The sequence below is a fragment of the Ictidomys tridecemlineatus genome, chromosome 12 (genome assembly GCF_052094955.1).
Source record: "Ictidomys tridecemlineatus isolate mIctTri1 chromosome 12, mIctTri1.hap1, whole genome shotgun sequence".
Lineage (NCBI taxonomy): Eukaryota > Metazoa > Chordata > Mammalia > Rodentia > Sciuridae > Ictidomys > Ictidomys tridecemlineatus.
In genome coordinates, this window is record NC_135488.1 from 95,600,437 (window position 1) to 95,618,299 (window position 17,863).

The window sequence follows — 17,863 nt, forward strand, 5'->3', positions numbered from 1 at the left end:
CAATATGATATTGGGTGTAGATGGACACAACACAATGCCTTTATTTTTTAATGTGGGGGTGAGGATCGAACCCGGGTTCCGCCCGTGCTAGGCAAGCACTCTACCGCTGAGCCACAATCCCAGCCCAACAATGTGATATTGGTGCAAGAATAGATAAATAAACCTATAGAATGGAGTCAACCGGAAATAGGCTCACAGATATTTGACCACATGGTTCTTGCACAGTTGCAAATTGGTGGGAAAAGGGCACTGTTTTCAGTAAGTACTGGTGACTCAATGTGACATTCATCTAGGAAAAAAAGGAAATCATGATCTCTATTTTATGCCAAAAACAAAACTCAGTTTCAGGTGAATTATGAATCTGAATGTAAAATTCAAAGGAAAAAATTTTCAGAAAACAACATAAAAGAATACTTTGCTTGGTGTGGTGGTGTGTACCTGGAATCCCAGCAGCTTGGGAGGCTGAGGGAAGAGGATGAAGAGTTCAAAACCAGCCTCAGCAAAAGCAAGGCTCTAAGCAACTCAGTGAGACCCTGTCTCTAAATAAAACACAAAATAGGGCTGGGATGTGGCTCACTGGCTGAGTGTCCCTGGGTTCAATTCCCAGTACCCCCGCCCCCCCCCCACACAAAAATATCTTAATGACTTTAGGGTTTGCAAAGATTTTGGACATGCAAAATACTGATCTCAAATGAAATAATTAAAACATTGGATTTCCTTAAAATTAAGAACTTGGGTTTATCTGAAGAGATAAGAGAATTGTTTTGTGTGCTTTGTAGGTAGCATTTGACAGCTGAAACAACACTCAATAAGGGTTTGAAAAGTGGTTAAATATTAGTCTTCAGCAGGAAAATGTGAACTGGCATTATAAGAAGACACCTTTTCTTAGCATGGCTAAACTGAAAAGGATGGGGTACCTATTACTGACAAGAATGTGGATCTGGAACTCTCACACTTCACTAATGGCAGCATGAATTACTCTGAAAACCTGGCTGTATCTGGAACCCAGCAACTACATTGCAATATAACTTCTAGGTGATATCCACCGAAATGAGTGGTCACATCTCTCAAAAGACATGTTCAAGAATATCCATAGGAGCTTCATTCACAATAGCCCCAGGCTTAAAGCAACTCAAATGACCATCAGTTGTAGAATAGATGCATAATTATAGAATATTCATCAAATGAATTATATATAGCAGTGAAAAAAATGAACTGACACAGCAAACTAGATAGATGAAGCTCATAATCATAATATTGAATGAAGAAAGCCAGACATCAAGGAGAACATGTTATATGATTCCATTTATATAATGTTCAAAATTAGACAAAATGAATCCATAGTGATAAAGTCAGAATAATGGTTAATGAGGCACAGGGAAACTGGGAATGAGGATAGGAAGTATCATGAGGAAGTCTGAGGGATGGGTCAGAGGGACTCTGCAAAAGTTTAGCAAGTAGTACCCTATGATTTATGCACTTTTGTACATGCATTTCAAACATCGATTTAAAAAGAAGCTAATCTACACTGCTGCATTTCCTGGCTAAAGAAAAGCCTGACCATTTCAAAAGCTCACTTTGTTTCTCTATTTCCCATGGGTAAGAGGTATTGTGGATGACATACTAGATTCAATATTAGGGAGCTCTGAATGATAACCCTTATCACCACTTCCTAGCTGCTTATTTTAAGTCATTCCAAAACTTATCTTTCTCCAACTGTAAAATGAAGTTAAAGTACTTTTTTTTCTTTTAAGGATACAACCAAAAAATAAGAGAACATATGTAACTCAGTAGATTTTTCCTTAAAAATTTACCTACATTTCTACCTGATCCATTGCAAGGCAAGGACATTATTTAAATACTGTGTCTCAGTATTCTAATGTTTCTTAGTCTTATAGAAGTGATGGAGAACTATGATAGAATCATTTTATCACCATTTTAGAATTATGATAGTACTGCTATAGTCAGAATAAACTGAAACCCTAATATTCTAGTATATGTATATGGAGCTTTGGAATTATGACAATTTAAACAGTGCAAAGTGGAGTTAGACGCACTTCACCTTCAGAAGGTAGGTCATATTTTACGGGCAAGCATTCATGTTGAGGTGCTGAGATGGATCAGCCCAGCTCCTCAGGGAGCTCACCCCCCTGCCCCTTCCCACAGTCCACTGAGCCCCTAAAAGCGGCTCCTAGTCCTGGCCTCCTTCCCCACTCCACATGCACATTCATACATTTCAAAATAAACAGTTAGTAAAATGCTCTTTTACATAAGGGTAAAATATAGAATCAATGATTTTTTTTTAAACTTTGTGATTTTTTTTGAACACCCAAAAGCATTCTAAAATGTGTTTAAGTATGTGAAATACACTCCTGATTCTCATTCACAACAGGCTTTAGAAGTAGGATGACTGTACAGAAGATTGTCTCATCCAAACTAAGGTCAAGAATAAAAATCTTTAGGAATGAAGTCATGCTTCATTAACGGCTTGAAAATAAAACCCAAAATGAGTTTGTCAAGTTTTACAATTTAAACTACACTGACAAGCTCATTCTATAAATGACCAAGAAAACGGAAAAAGTGGTCTGACCCAAACAGTTTTACTCACTGAGGGAACTCACAAAGTTCAGGTTTTATATCTGGAAAGGTCATTTGTGTCATTAAGCAGCTTCAAAAGCATCCAGGTTGTGCTGGGATTATCCCTTCTAGGGAACAGATACAAGGTGGAGCTAGGGTGCTACATGGGGAAGCCACTGGATGTGTGCGCTGGTGCAACACAGCCTGACACTACACGCTAAAATGCCCAAACTCAGCATCTGGTTAAAGAAAAAAATTCTGAGTTAGGTTGAGAAAAACAGTATAAATATATATAATATATATATATGTGTATATATATACACATATATATATAATATTTAAAAAAATTTAGTTATATGTGGACACAGTATTTTTATTATATTTTTATGTGGTGCTGAGGATCAAACCCAGTGCCTCACACATCCTAGGCGAGCCCTCTTCTCGTATATTTTTAAGGAAACACAAAAACAGTTTTTCTTTTCACAAATGCAAAACCTGTAAACACAGTCATCTGTCTTTCTTTAGAGGAAAAAAACAATCAGAGTATATTCATGAATTTTTAAAAATGCACACTTTCTTCCTCTTTCTTCCCACCAAGGCTGAGAGAATATTATATGAAAACTGGAAGTGTGTACAAAGGATTTAAATTTACACAGAAATGAAGTACTTCTAAATATTTTAATGGAAAAACATAAAAGCACACCTTCAAATTGTTTAAAAAAAAAAGAAAACAATTTTATACTCCTGTAGGTAGTGAATTATAATTTGTTATTCTATAATGGACTGTCACAAAAAGTAGAGTGTTTTAGCTCCATTATAAATAAATTCTATGCTATTCAGAAAAAGTTCTTGAGACACCAACGGAAAATATCCTGAGTTTCAGTCACATGTTTCCTCTATCACAAAAGACAACATATGTGAAATATATATTTTGTTTTTATATTTGCATTGATTTAATAGCTTTGCATTTTTATACCCAAGGTTTTTAAAAAGTTTATTCTAAATGTAGAGCCATGCTGTGCATTTTCGTTTCATATAGTCTTTCTTGTGCTAAGAGGTGCTGCTAATGAGGACTAGAAGAAAGCCTTTAGTATCAGCCAAACATACCAAACCCCAGATTTATCTTTTTGACACATAGGCCCCTGTGGCAATATAAAATCAGCCAAAAAAGTTGTCATTTTTTTACTATTCTAATTTTTCTCCTTCTATATTCAAATAGGAGGCCAAGAAAGATCAGTTATGAAACCACAGAATGTAGGCAATGTACCTCTAGAAATAACAGCTCCAATGTTCAAATGCAAACAACATCGGCATTAGCTGTCAATTTACCAGCAACTGACACATGAAACAATCATCGCAAACTTGAAACACGTGGTGGGCAAATGGAGAAAATCAGCCATTTGAAACTCAAAGGGAAACAAAGAATGAACAGTTACAGAAAATTATATATAAACAAGTCACTACGCTCTCTTCCATGACTTTAAATAAGTTCTGAGTTTAAAAATGGTAACGTGTTGATATCCAGGTCTGGACTTGTAACTACCAGACAATTTCATTCACAAGTGTTTACTTAACTTAAATACGTTGCCTATTTTATAAGCACTGCTAATGCAAAAAATAAATAGGTGTTAAATGCTCCCTTCTTTTAGATGTGCACATACTAAGGAAGCAAGTAACAGCAAGTAAGGTACCAGTATAAGAATAGCAATAACTTTTATGTTTATTTTTTGGGGATTGAACCCAGGGCCTTACACATGCCAAGCAAGCACTCTACCACTGAGCCATATCCCCAGCCCTAAGGTGGTGAAAATAACTATGATCACTGAGCATGTTCTCTGGCCAGGCTCCACTCCAGGTAGACGTGTGCCAGTGCACTTCAAGCCCTTGGAGGGGCTACTGTTAACCTCATTCTACAAGAAGGGAATGGAGGCACCTTGGGCTTTAGAAACTTATCCAAACTCACACAGCTTACAAGTGCTGGAGCAAGAGTTCAAATGAACTCAAAACTCTACAACTGAATTTCTCAACTATCACTATACCCCACTGTGATTCAGGGTATGCTTTATGGAAGTATGTCTTCAGAAAATAGGGAAGGCTTTGATGTGTGATCTTATTACAGATGTTTCCTAATAGTCCAGGATGAACTATAGATCACTCTTTCTCCCTTCATTCATCCATTCACAAATATTCCTAACTTAACTATTCCCAGTGGCACGAAGAGATCTGAACAGTACAGAAAATGATCCCTGTCTCCCTGGCTTTAAGAGTTTAGTAGTAGAGCCTGACAATGAATGGCAAACCCAAAAAGAAGTAGAATAAGGTGGCAATAAGTATAAAAAACAAAAAAGAAAAACAGAAAGTGAATGAATTCATTAAGAGGAAAGTCAGTCTGAGAAGAGGAGGTCAGAAAAGGGCTCATTGAGAACCAGTACTTGAATAAAGACACCAAGGATATGAGAAGTGGCAATCTCTGGCACTTCTTATTAGCATAATAAATTTCCTAATTTTAAGATGTTTATTGCAGCTAAAAGCATATTGATTAATACTTAGCCTTTTGGCTTGTGGTGAAAATTAAATGGGAAATAAAAGGTATAATGCATTTAGCATAGTGCCTGGCTCAGAACAACAACTAAATGAATGCTAGACGGTATTATCATCATCATCATCATCATTGCTATTGTTTTAATAAAGTCACAGAATAAGATATACAAACTACCTCCAGTCCACTCACCCAGGGAATAAAACTGAATGGCCTATAAGTAAGATGCCTAATAAGCTACAGTTTCTGGAATGGACATAAGACACATTACAATTTAGATCTAGAATACTAAAATACTACTCACAATGGCCTTCTATGACCTTCCGTTGTTATTAACAGCTTAGGTTGTAATTGACATACACTCACCAACAGGCTGTATAAAGCCCAGTGCCCAGGGCAGGGTGGGTGTGTCTGAGGTGCACAGGGTCAGCTTGCCTCTTCATAGGCTTTGCTTTTTGACAATCTCGCGTCTACTTTTTTTGGCTGCAAGGAAAGTGTTTACTTCTCCTTCTATGAAGAGCTGATTTTCCATAGCTCTGGGGTCGTAAAAGGTCAGCAGTGATGAAAAGGCTTAGGGGAGAGCTCTTGGGTGTTTTGCTTCTGTTATGAATTTCTTCATACCAATGTTGATATACAGAAGACAAGCAATGCATGGAAAATCTGTATTCCAGGTCCAAAAACAGCTTATTCCAGCAAAATTTCCTCAGCTCTCTCCCTAATGATTTAAACATCCATTTCCACTCACTTCTGCAGAAGTACATTCACAGGAAGAGTGAGTGTGAACAGGAGCCCTTTCGAAGCCCCTTCCTTTACCTGGAAGGTTGACTGAGCCTTTCTCTCTTCTTTTTACATGTGAGAGGCAGTGGATCCTACAGTCAAACTCCCTTTAGAAAGGTAAGAAGCACTCGAGTTGTATTCGCTTAGATTTTTCAATTTCAGACCCTAAAATTACTAAAAAAAAAAAAAAAAAAAAAAACTAAAAATCTTTGGGCCAAGCAGCCAGATGTAATATATTATTGTGTCAGAACACTTTGGTGTCCTACTTGGCTAAATCATTTTCAAAAATATTTTCTCTTAGTGATGGATATGAAGTTCTGTCTTCATGCCACAAAACCACCAATTGCTTTGGAGCATGGTCAAGAAGGGTTTTAGACGTTCCCTCTACACTGTTCATAGAAAATGTACCTGAAGATCTGAACACAAACCACACTTGCTCCCAATTCACTTTCTTTGATGCGGTGAAGTTGCGCTTACTGTGCTTTCTGGTTGTCAATGAACACAAAATTAGCCTGAGAGTTTGGAGCCTAAGTCCTACTGACACTGCTGCGCTCTGTAAGGTTCAAGAAGCCAGCCATCTTTACCAAGTGCTTTTGTTATGTTTTCCATTTTTGATAAATACATTATCAATGAGTGATTTCATAGGAAATACCTTGAAGGATTACAGGGTTAGAATCTCTACAGGTCTTTAACGACAGGACCTAATTCTGTGCATACTCTGGGTAAAATGCCGTATGAGTTAGAATTCTGGCTGAATGTTACAACAAGTCCCCCCTCAATCTGGTAGGTCTCAAATTCTCAATCAACATTAAAATAGTTTTGAAAACTATGAGCTGAACCTGCTTATCGCTTACTCAGTCCAGGGTACTTATTTTGAAAAACAACAAACAATAATACCATCCTCATCCAGGGGAGGGAAACACAGGAGTGAAATACAGAATCAAAATGAAAGGCTTTGATCTTTTCCTTTCCAATAAAAATTAAGTAATACCAGAATGATGTCTGATTTTTAAAACAGACTATTTAAAAAAGCTTTTTAGATTCCTAACAAAATTACAGTTTCCATAGATCCTCTTCTCCCCCACTGCTGTCTCTCAGTGTTTTGGTCAAATTTTTTTGCTGCTGTGACCAAAGAACTATTTTAGAGGAGGAAAAGTTTACTCAGTGCTCACAGTTTCAGAGGTTTAGTCCATGGTCAGCTGACTCTATACTTCTGAGACAGAGGTGAGGAGAATATCATGGTGGAAGAACACAACAGAGGGAAGCAGTTCAGGAGATGGCACCAGATAGCAGAGAGAGAATTCTGCTCATAGGAACCCAAAGGCAGGGCTCCAGGGACCCTCTTCCTACAGCCACACCCTATCTGCCTTCAGTTACCAACCACTTAATCCCTAACAGGGAATTAATGCACTGATTAGGTCTGACCTCCCTAGTTAGTATCACACCAGCATCCCTTCTTGTCCTACCCTCAAATTCTTCCTTACTTAACTCAATGTTTTACTTCTCTCATGAGGTTTATCACACTAACATCTTATATCTCTTACTCATCATCAGTTTTCTGCCTCCAAGAAATCAGGGACATTTTTTGTGTTATTGCTGTTCCGTGGCATAGCCCCAGTACTTAGGACAGTGGCTGGCACATCATTAACAATAAGTATTTGTGGGATATACGAATGAATGAGAATGCCTTTCAAAGATCAGGACTTGGGAAATGTTTCGGCAAAGTTTGGAAGCCCACCTCACCATGACGGTCAAGCAGGGCAAACAGTGGAGGAAAAGATGTCCAACTTTGTGGGCATCTTTCGTGGTGCCCCATCGTGTGGCTGGGTGACCACAGGGTCCCTTTGAGACCAACATGGTCACTTTATCACAGGAATGGGGGGCTGGAAGGCACTCTAAAACTCAAAGACAGGTATATCCCAACTCTACTGGGGTCAAACTCTCATTCAACTGCACACAATAAAGGGGAGGGCACAGTCACTTCCAGCCAAGTGCAGGGTAGAAGGGGACATGTGTCAGAAGTGTCACAAAATCAGAGACCAGGAAGCAGACATGGTGACCCTTGGGAATCCGACTGCTCCTCTCTTCCACTCACACACATTCTGCTGATAATGAGAAAACCATCCCCAGACTCAACTTATGAACACAATGGCAAATATCTCCTATGGATTAAAATTCCATGACACCAGGAAAAAGCAAAGAGCAAAAGAACTGGGGATTTTTTCAAACAAGTGGATGTGGTAAGATGGGGTACAAGGTAGTGAAAGGAGTGAGAACTGAAAAACTTCCTTTTTATCCACAATATAAAAGCTCTGGCCAGAGGGTGTATAATGGTTTGGATGTGAGGTGTCCCCTAAAAGCTCACACATGAGACAATGCAAGAAGGTTTGGAGGAGAAAGGATTGGGCTGTAAGAGTCTTAACCCAATCAGTGATTTAATCCCCTGGTAGGGATTAACTGAGTGGTAACTGAAGTGGTAGGGAGTGGCTGGAGGAGGTGGGCATTGGGGCATGGCTTTGGGTATGTGTTTGTATGTGCCAAGTGAACTCTCTCCCTGCTTCCTAGTCTTCATGTGAGATGCTTGCCTCCGCCAAACTCTTCCGCCATGAGGTCCTGCCTCACCTTGAGTCCCGAGGGATGGAGCCAGCCTCCTATGGACCTAGACCTCTGAAATCCAAATAAACACTTCCTCCTCTACAATTATGCTGGTTGGGTCCTTTAGTCACAGCAGAAAAAAAAAAAAAGCCAACTAAAACAGGATGAAAAGAAGGTGGCAAGAGGAGATGAACTACAACTGAGAGATGTCCCATGAACACTGAAGAGGACCTCGATCCAAAGCCTCCTGTTGCCACATGTTTTCCTGGCATCTAACTCTGGAGTTTGAGAAAAATAACTAACCATTTTATTATATATGGTATGTCACATCCTATACTTAATTGTATCCACAAGTGCAACAATGTCATATTCTTTAAACACATAGTTATCTTACATGTACTATTTATTTATGTGTCCCCAATTCCTCTCCTGGAATGCAGACTCCCTATGGACAAGAACTGTGTGTGTTCTGCCCTTAGAACTGTGCCTGGCCCCAGACACACTTAGCTAATGTTTCAGTGAATAAATAAAATGATAACAAGAACTCACCGACCTACTTCTTCCCACGTCACTAGAACTCCAGTACACTGTTTTTTATCTCATGTGGGAGAACCAAGGTATTTCTGCTTCCCACCCCATGTACTGTTCCCAGGAGCAAGGGAAAAGGAGGACCCCACGGTATCTCTAATGTTTCTATAGAACTTGTCATGCTAATTCAGATTGTTCAGAATGACAGAATTTGCCCTTCTATTGTCCAAGGCATGGGGAATCAGGGAAGGACCTCTCTCCTTTCAGCTATGTTGGGTTCTTCATCTTGTTGGAGCAGGACATGCCAGCCCTTGCACTAACAGTGCTTCAGCCAGTCTCATCAGAGGCTTGGAGGGAAGCTGGAGATCGGGTATATGATAAGGGTGCCAGCCCCTTGTCAGTGTTAATTCAAGTACTGTGCACATCAGCTCCATTCCTAAAGGCTGATCACATGAGCTGGCTTTGTCCTACACCACGGCCAGGGGTAGAATCAGGACATAGTACTACTGCCATAATATTCAGACGTAAGTCCAACAAAAGAAAATTTGGACCAATTTAGTACACTAGACCAAGCCCATAAAAAGCGAAATCCTTGCAGAACTTTTTCAAGAAAGAGGATAGCATGCTTAATAATTAGGAAGATTTCTAGTTATATTACCATATATCAGCATAATATACTAAATTACCTATTTTATTACTCATAAAATTGTCCAGTTTTTGGAATAAGACACAGACCAAGTATCAAAGAGAGAATGCTCAATGAGTAAAGTAATTTATAAAGCATTAGAAGGTTTCTAAAGACACATTTTTAAATCCAAGTCTTTGCCAAGTACATGACCAACAAAATTAGAACTGTAACTAAATTAGAGAGATTATATAACTCTTGGGCTGCAGAAATCAGTGTTTAGAAAGTTACAGAAGAAAAATCAGTTGAGTACAAAAGACAAAATAAATATGGATATATTTATGTTTGGTGTATTCATCTGGAACAATAGCTTTGATTCGTGAGCACAGGACGTGACTTATTTTTTTCTGAATATAGTTTTTCATGGCACAAGAGCCAGTCATTGTATCTTGGCTCACTTCTCAGAGATGGAAGACTTTATTACCCATCATTGAGAGCTAAGTGAAGAAGCAAAGTGGCCTCTCAGGAATGTGGGGACTGCAGATCTGTTTTACTGGTCACCCAGATAGGCTAGCACCCTCCTCAGCTGGGGAACAGTGTGCTCTTCAGAAGCACGTGTGCATTCACGCGGGGTCTTTTCTAAAAGCTCTATTCTCGGGGCGCTAAATATAAACAACATAAAACGTGAACCACCGAAGCATGGATTCCTTGTAAATCTCTCATCGCCCACATGATTGTGATGCTTCCCTCTATTTCCCAACTTCTGATCCCTTCCAAATCTCTCGATCTGTTTGCTCTAACCCCTCCCTGCACTATCTCTCTTCCATTTGAAGCCAAATCTGGCCTCCATGTTTTGTCTGCTCAGCAGGAGAGCAATTTCAGCAATCTCCTGCTTTTTATAAGATCAGTTTATTCCTCCCAATATAATAATTGTTTTCAGCTGAACCTGGTCGCTGGCCCTTGGCATGGTTTCACTGTGGTACTAGCAAGGAAAGCAGACACATCCTGTTGCAGTATTTTTTTTTTTTTTTTTGAGCAAAGACTCTGGGTACTATTGTAGGCCTAGAACAGAAATTTTGCAATGTACTTCTTTTAAAATGTAGTTGGATTTCAATCAACTAGATTCTCAAAAGATGGACTGAAGTGACAATTGTGGGAATATTCTCAGTATACTTTTTTAAAAGATTCAGATAAATGACTCTTCCATTTATCAAATTGGAACAAGTCATCAAGAACACAACTCTCAAGATCAGTGTTGTATCCCTGCAAACATAGAGACTGCAAAGGGAAAGCAACAGTGCTAGCTCAATATCTTTCAACATATTTAGAGCTTTCAGTGATCATAAATACTAACAGGTAAGAAAAATATGGTAGCTTAGAGGTAAGGACATTAGAGGAATAATTCTAGAAAATCTCTGCACAAATGGTACAGAGAAATCAAACGAGACATCACTTTTAAGAAACAGAATGATCAAGATGGTCTACATGAAGTGCAATTAAAACAGGCAGGGTCTAAGGGGGTGACAGGGAAGGTGCCACCATGTACCTTCAGGTTTTTAACATGCACAGAAAAGCATCGGCTCCTGCATATTTCGATTCATTAATTTAGTACCATTATTGAAACCACCTGTGAGTGTCTTTGGCACCGTCACTTTGCGTTATCCAATCTGTAAATCCCAGCAACCCCTGAGTTGTGCTTTCCAGCATACGTCACCTTGCTACCTATAAGCTTCAAGGCCTTGAATTACGAGCACCTCTTAGAGTCTCAGTCTTGACCTGTTTAAATGGAAAACAGTCTCCTGTCTGCTTTATCACACAGCAGCAATACGATTTTGTATGGTTTATCTTACCTTCACATGTGCGGCCGTCCGCAGAAATGGAGAAGCCCTGCTCACAGGCACAGTGGAAGGAACCATCTGTGTTTAGACACTCCCCATGAGGCCCACAGAGCCCTGGCTGTTCACACTCATTAATATCTGGAATTTAAAAGAGAGTTTCAAATGATTGCGGGGGGAAAAAAAAGCTCTTCTGTTTTTGTATCAGATATACAATAAGGAAAATCTATTTTAAATGGTCAGACATTTATTTTGCAGTCCAAGTATAGCATTTGTCCATCGAAGAAGCCACAGGACAAGCTGAATTGTTAAGAGAGAGAAACTATTTAGGATGAGCCATGTGTAATAGCCAATGTTCAACCTTTCAACCTACAAAAATAGCCATGTCAAAGAATAGACCCAAAGCTACCCTTGTTTTAGGCATACTGGAGGTGCAAGGAATTCCCAACAGAATAATGTTGAGAAATAGTTTTCATCTGTGAATACTGTGCTCTCTTCCTCTGCCCACACACATCTCTGTTACAGTCTGTCACATCTGGTGTCTCCAACCCTAGGATGTGGACTTCTTAAAGGCAAGGATGACTGTGTCTTAAGTATAGTTTTTGGTTCATAAATATCCCTTCCAAATGTCCACTGAATGTATAAATGAAATAGAATCTAATCTGTATTTCATTTAAAATGGGTAATAGAAATAAAATTAAAAAAAGAAAAAGAAGGAGGCAGCCTTTTGGAGCAGGGAAGCTTCAGTTATGCGTGAGTCTGTGACAACGAAATTAGTGAGTGATGTTTTTTAACATAGTGCTACACATGACAAAGTGGTACCAATTATCATGAAGACTCATGACCAGATTGTGCTACAGATAAACCTGTGGGGCCATCTTACGTTCTGTTTATTTTCAATGTGATTATGCTTTCCTTGCCCAGGGTCATGAAGCACTCCTAGTCACTGATAACACACGGGGTATTCAGCAAGTGAAATGTTCTTTCAAACCAGTTCAAGTTATGTTGACTAACAGGGCCCAAGATGACAGCACAGAGGACCCAGAGAGTGGCTGACCTATTCATAATGGTACTGATGCATGCAACGGCCTGTTTGCACTCTGCTCAAATTCCTGGTTTACTCGCCCATATCCCTCATTGTTCTGTTCTCTCCTTGAGAAGGACTGCATATCTTAACTCAAGGATGAGGATGGCCTAATCCTTGGTACTGTACATTGATAGTGTCTTATGGATGTTTGTCCACCACAAAATTTCTCAATTATGTTCATTGCCTACGAATTGAACAATTGGTTAAATTTCTTTAAGCTAAGTGAGATCATAAAAATGGTCACATGTCATCATCATCCAGTCTGTAAATCCACTAAGATCATTTTCCTGAAGTCTCCTAGGCCCTCTTTAATCGCCTCTTAAAGAGGGCCTCAATATACCATCTCAGAAGTCCATCTTTTATTCAATTAAAATATGCTCTTAGTGCTTCGTATGAGCAGGATAAGTAGGAAGGAGCCGTTGCCCAACATGAAGCTCACAACAGAACTGGGGAGGTCCCTGTAAAACCCCAAAGCTTACTGGGGACAGGGAAATGGTACAGAGTTCTTCCTAGTGACTTTGAGAACATGCTGAGCCACCAATCATGTGGTTCTCTTCCTCAATGAAGTCACCTCTTTCTGTTCATTCAGGATCCCCTGAGCTTACACTTGTTACCTTGCTGATTTCACTGTGCAACAGAAACTGGCAAGTATTGATTTATCCTCCCCACCCCCACCCAAACCCCTCGCCAGTAATTCTAACCTCTTTACCCTTCATGTACCATATAACTCAGACTATTTGGCCTATTCATTGCTGAACATAAAAAACCAGGCATGAATTAATCATATTTTCTTAAGAACTCTCTATTTTTGTTACTGTCAATATTTTTCAGATATTTTAAGGAAGAGCGATGAATCATTTTCTACTTAATTATTTCTCAATACAACTTCACCCTGTGAAACGCTTCACTTCTTTTATAAAATCTCTGATATGTCCTTGTTTGTACTCTACCTAGAGTCTGGGAAGAAGTTAGACTGGCAACCTGAACCTCCTTTTAGGCTTCAATTCCTCTCTCTCCAACCTGATGCCTAGAGTTACTTCAATCTGAGCAGGAAGGTGTCAGAAAGTACTACTGGCCTGAGAATCAGCTTAAATCCACGTCCATCTTGGGGAGATCTGGCAATTTCCCAAGCCTTCCTTTTTATTTTATCCTAAGCCTCAATGTGGTCCTTCAAAAGCTTACCCACTTTAAAACTCTGCATGGGGAATATTGTGTACAAAGTTCTTGCTTCAAAAGAAGTCACTGATTAACAAATAACTGTCTAAAAAGTTTGATGACAGGAACTGAAGATGAATTCCCAGACTTTTTTCCAGGAAACTGCTAAGAAAGAACAACATGAATATCTGGAACTAGAGAGACATATGCATTCAATTTGGATTGTACTTATTGAGGCATTTTTAAACTATGCTGCTAGTAACTCCAAGCTGAAAGCCAGACGATATTTAAGTTGGGTTTCTTTCATGGGTCCGAGATTCCACAGAAATTCACAATTTGGCATGTGTAAGTCAAAACATGAAACTGAAGCGTGTTCCGAATCTCAAATATATCCTGCCACATTCCTAAAGAGACTATTAACAAGGAATTTCCATATGTCTACATACCATCATGAGTTTTGTGAGGCGAAATTTTCAACTGAAAGTGTCTCACTGAATACAGGACTATCTTCAGAATATATAGTTTATGTCTATCAAATGTGGTTACTCAAAGATTTCCCATGATTGAGGATGGAGGAGTAGCTAAGTGGTAGAGTGCTTGCCCAGCATGCCTGAGGCTCTGGGTCCCACCCCAGCACTGCAGAAAAATGCTATGTCCTGTGGTTATAGCATCACCATCAATTATGTTTTCAGCATTAAAACAAACTATCAGTACCTATCTACAGAATGCTGATGTGATCCTGGGATTAGAGCAAAGTAGGCTACTAACTTCAAGAAGAGTGAAAAATCAACAGTCGTCTCCAGTAATAGAGCCAAAAGTGATCATTCAAAGCAAGGTGAGTGTGTGTGCCCTCACAATCAGCCTTAGACAGGGGAATGACAGAGTCATACACATTATTCTTTAAACAGCACTGAGACCTGCTTCATACCTATCATTTATTTGGACTTATGCTTCTCAAACAGACATAGTAATTTATTCTGGAAAACAGAAATAAACGTGACAGAGAATTAAGTCAATTTAGTAATGATTGGTAGTCAATAAAACCCTGAATATTTGGAGCAGTCACATATTTGAGATTTGACATCAAACCACAGACACTTAAGTTGTGCTGTTGTGATCTTATTCGTTCCCTGTGTCTACTATACTGTTTTTAGGGAGAGTAATTTTTTTTTAATTTTAGCAATACAACTTTTTTTAAAAAACTTACATAGCAGTCAGGTTCATCCTGACAAACGCATACATGCATGAGAATTGATTTCAGTTCATGATCCCTCCCTCTCCCTTCCCCTTCCCTCTCCTACCCTCCTTCGTCTGCTCTACTAGACTTCCTTTTACTCATCTATTAATTTATATTTGATCAGTTCTTTATGTTATTCTATCCTTCCCTCCTCCTCTTCTTTATTTTTTCTAGATTCTGCATATGACAGAAAACATTCCACCTCTGAGTTTTGGAGTTTGGCTAATTTCACTTAGCATGATATTCTCCATGTCTATCCATTTACCAGCAAATGCCATAATTCATTCATTTTATATCACAATTTCTTAGTCCGTTTATCTACTGACAGGCATGTGGGTTGATTCCATAATTCAGCTATTGTGAGTTGCGCAGCTATAAACATTGATGTAGCCGTTTCACTATAATATGCCAATTTTAGATCTTTGGGGAAAATACCAAGGAGTGGGATAGCTGGGCCACATGGTTTTTCTCATTCCTTGGTATCTCACTCCTAGGGAACCATCCCTCGGTTTCTGAGGAATCTCCAAAGTGCTTTCCAGAGCAGTTGCACTAGTCTGCAGTCCCACCATCAATGTGCAAGTGTACCTTGTTCTCCACAACCTCCCCAGAATTTATTGTTGTTCATATACTTGATCATTGCCATTATGATCAACCTCCCCAGCATTTATTGTTGTTCATATTCTTGATCATTGCCATTCTGGCCAGAGTGAGATGAAATCTTAGGGTAGTTCTAATTGGGAGAGTAAATGTTGATAGCATTTTGAAAAAATATAAAATCCTGTTCTTCATAATTTCAACCAAATTATAATAAAGCAAGGGAATGCTGAATAAAAACAGGGAACAGGAAAGGGACAGACAAATATTACCACTCTGAGACAAAATGAAATATGTACATGAAAGACATAAAAAAGCTAGAAAGATAGTCAAGAATCAAGTACCAAGGTTGGTCCACAGAAGGAACAGAAAAAGACAGGTGATCTCAGAACCAGGCAAAGCCAGGTGTGGTTCTGACATGCTGGTCAACACGATACAGTAAAAAGCCAGAACTTCCAGTACTTGATGTGAACTCAAGAAGTACACCTCAATAATACAAACTGGCAAAGATCACTTATATATGAAAGAAGACATAAAACCTCAGACCATCACCAGGAAGCACTGCAGAACCAAACTATGTAAATAATGACAGAGAGAGAGAGACAGAGAGAGAGAGAGAGAGAGAGAGAGAGAGAGAGAGAGAGAGAGAGAGAGAGAGAGAGAAGTACCTTGACATCCTTTATTGTCATTTAGGTGGAATCCCTCTGGGCAAGCACAGTCATAGGACCCTTGGGTGTTAATGCAGTCTCCTCCCTGGCACACACTCTTGTCCTCCAGACATTCGTTGATATCTTTAAACCCGGTGAAAAAGTGTAAAAGACAAAATGAACTGTATATAAGAAACAGACATTTTTCTTATCTTTACACACCAAAATCATACAAATACGTATTATTTCATATAATTTATAGGGCACATGTGATTTTAAATGGATCAGACTTTTTAACTTTTGGAGTTTTATTTTTAACACAAAACATCTTGAAAGGACTTTACCACTGAATGATACACAAAAGTTTTAGACAACAACTGTGATCAACAGGTTGCAGGTGGTGCTCAGTGGTGGAGCACTTGCCTAACACGTACAAGGCTGTGGACTCAGACTCAGCATGACACACACAAAAAAGGTGGGGTGTGTGTGTGTGATAAAAATGTAACTAACTGGAAGAAGAAAAAAAATCAATCAAATATTTTCAACAAACAATTTATTTGCTAATGTTCTTGGTGATGGTAGAGAATAAAAATATTTTTAAAACATATTGCTAACTTACATTTTAAGCATACCTAACATACTTGATCTATTTCTATAATATCCTGCATTATGCACTATAGGAAATATTTTAGAGTACTTGGCAAGGTCCCTGACTACAAAGAGAAATATATATATATATATATATATATATTTTTTTTTTTTTTAAATGAACACAAAAACATCTTAAATTACTTTATAAGCCCCAAACAATTTAACATACTAAGAACTGTCATAAACTATAATTATTTGACAATCATAATAATTTTAGGGGTCACTGAATTTAGAGAAAAGATATTATAATGGTTTTTAAAAAAAGGCTTCCTGTAACAGAGGGAATTTACTTGGAATCTTGACAGCAGGTAGAATACAGAGGAGGGAAGAAGAGGGACTATTGGAGAAAGAGGAACCATCAAGCATCAAGATCAAAACCTAGCTGTCACTCAGAGGCTATCAAAACAGACTCAGGGTTGCCTAGATTCCTCTTTAGTATATATCCTCACAGCACATGTACAACTAAGAGTGATTTGTAAAAGCATCGAGCTCTGGCTGGGAGCATGCGAGACAATTAAAGATGCCACTCAGGTCAGGCGGGTCTTCCTCCAGGGCTGTTCATTCCTACATTTACTCCTAGTCAGAGCTCATGACTCCTAACACACTTCATGAGTCCCCCTGTGGTGTGTCTGTGCAGGATTTAAACAATTAGCACTGAAGAAAGCTAAGGAGGAAAACTTTGTTTTCTCAGAATTTGGCACTTTATGGCATTTCTTGCAAATAATAATGATGGCTGCTAACACAGAACGGTTCCAGGAATAAGTAAGTACGGAGGCTGTTTCATTATCCTGCTATCTTGTTCAAGTATGGGGACAATAAATTTCCTCTCTGAACCAAATCACCAGTTAACTGGCTTCTGTATCATTTACTGGGCAAAAAAGAGTGCCTTAACATTTCATTCGATCAAAACAAAAACAAGTTAATACACAGATTTAAAATGTTCAGAATACGCTTCCTAAAACATAACAGAGTTGACATGGCTGTCTCAACTAAAGCAAATTATTGCTTTTTGTTTA

The 17,863-nt window shown here is 38.8% G+C and overlaps 1 protein-coding gene across 7 annotated transcripts in view; it reads right to left on the minus strand.

Moving 5' to 3' along the window:
- Nucleotides 1-17,863, minus strand: part of Ltbp1 (latent transforming growth factor beta binding protein 1) — a 386,831-nt gene that overhangs the window by 59,648 nt on the left and 309,320 nt on the right. For 6 of the 7 annotated variants that reach the window (XM_078029401.1, XM_078029399.1, XM_078029400.1 and 3 more), the window contains 2 exons: nucleotides 16,218-16,340; nucleotides 11,492-11,617 (listed from right to left, as the gene is read on the minus strand). In XM_078029401.1, coding sequence (XP_077885527.1) covers nucleotides 11,492-11,617; nucleotides 16,218-16,340 — 249 coding nt within the window. The remainder of the gene's footprint in view (nucleotides 1-11,491; nucleotides 11,618-16,217; nucleotides 16,341-17,863) is intronic. The other variant, XM_078029398.1, reaches the window with a different exon arrangement.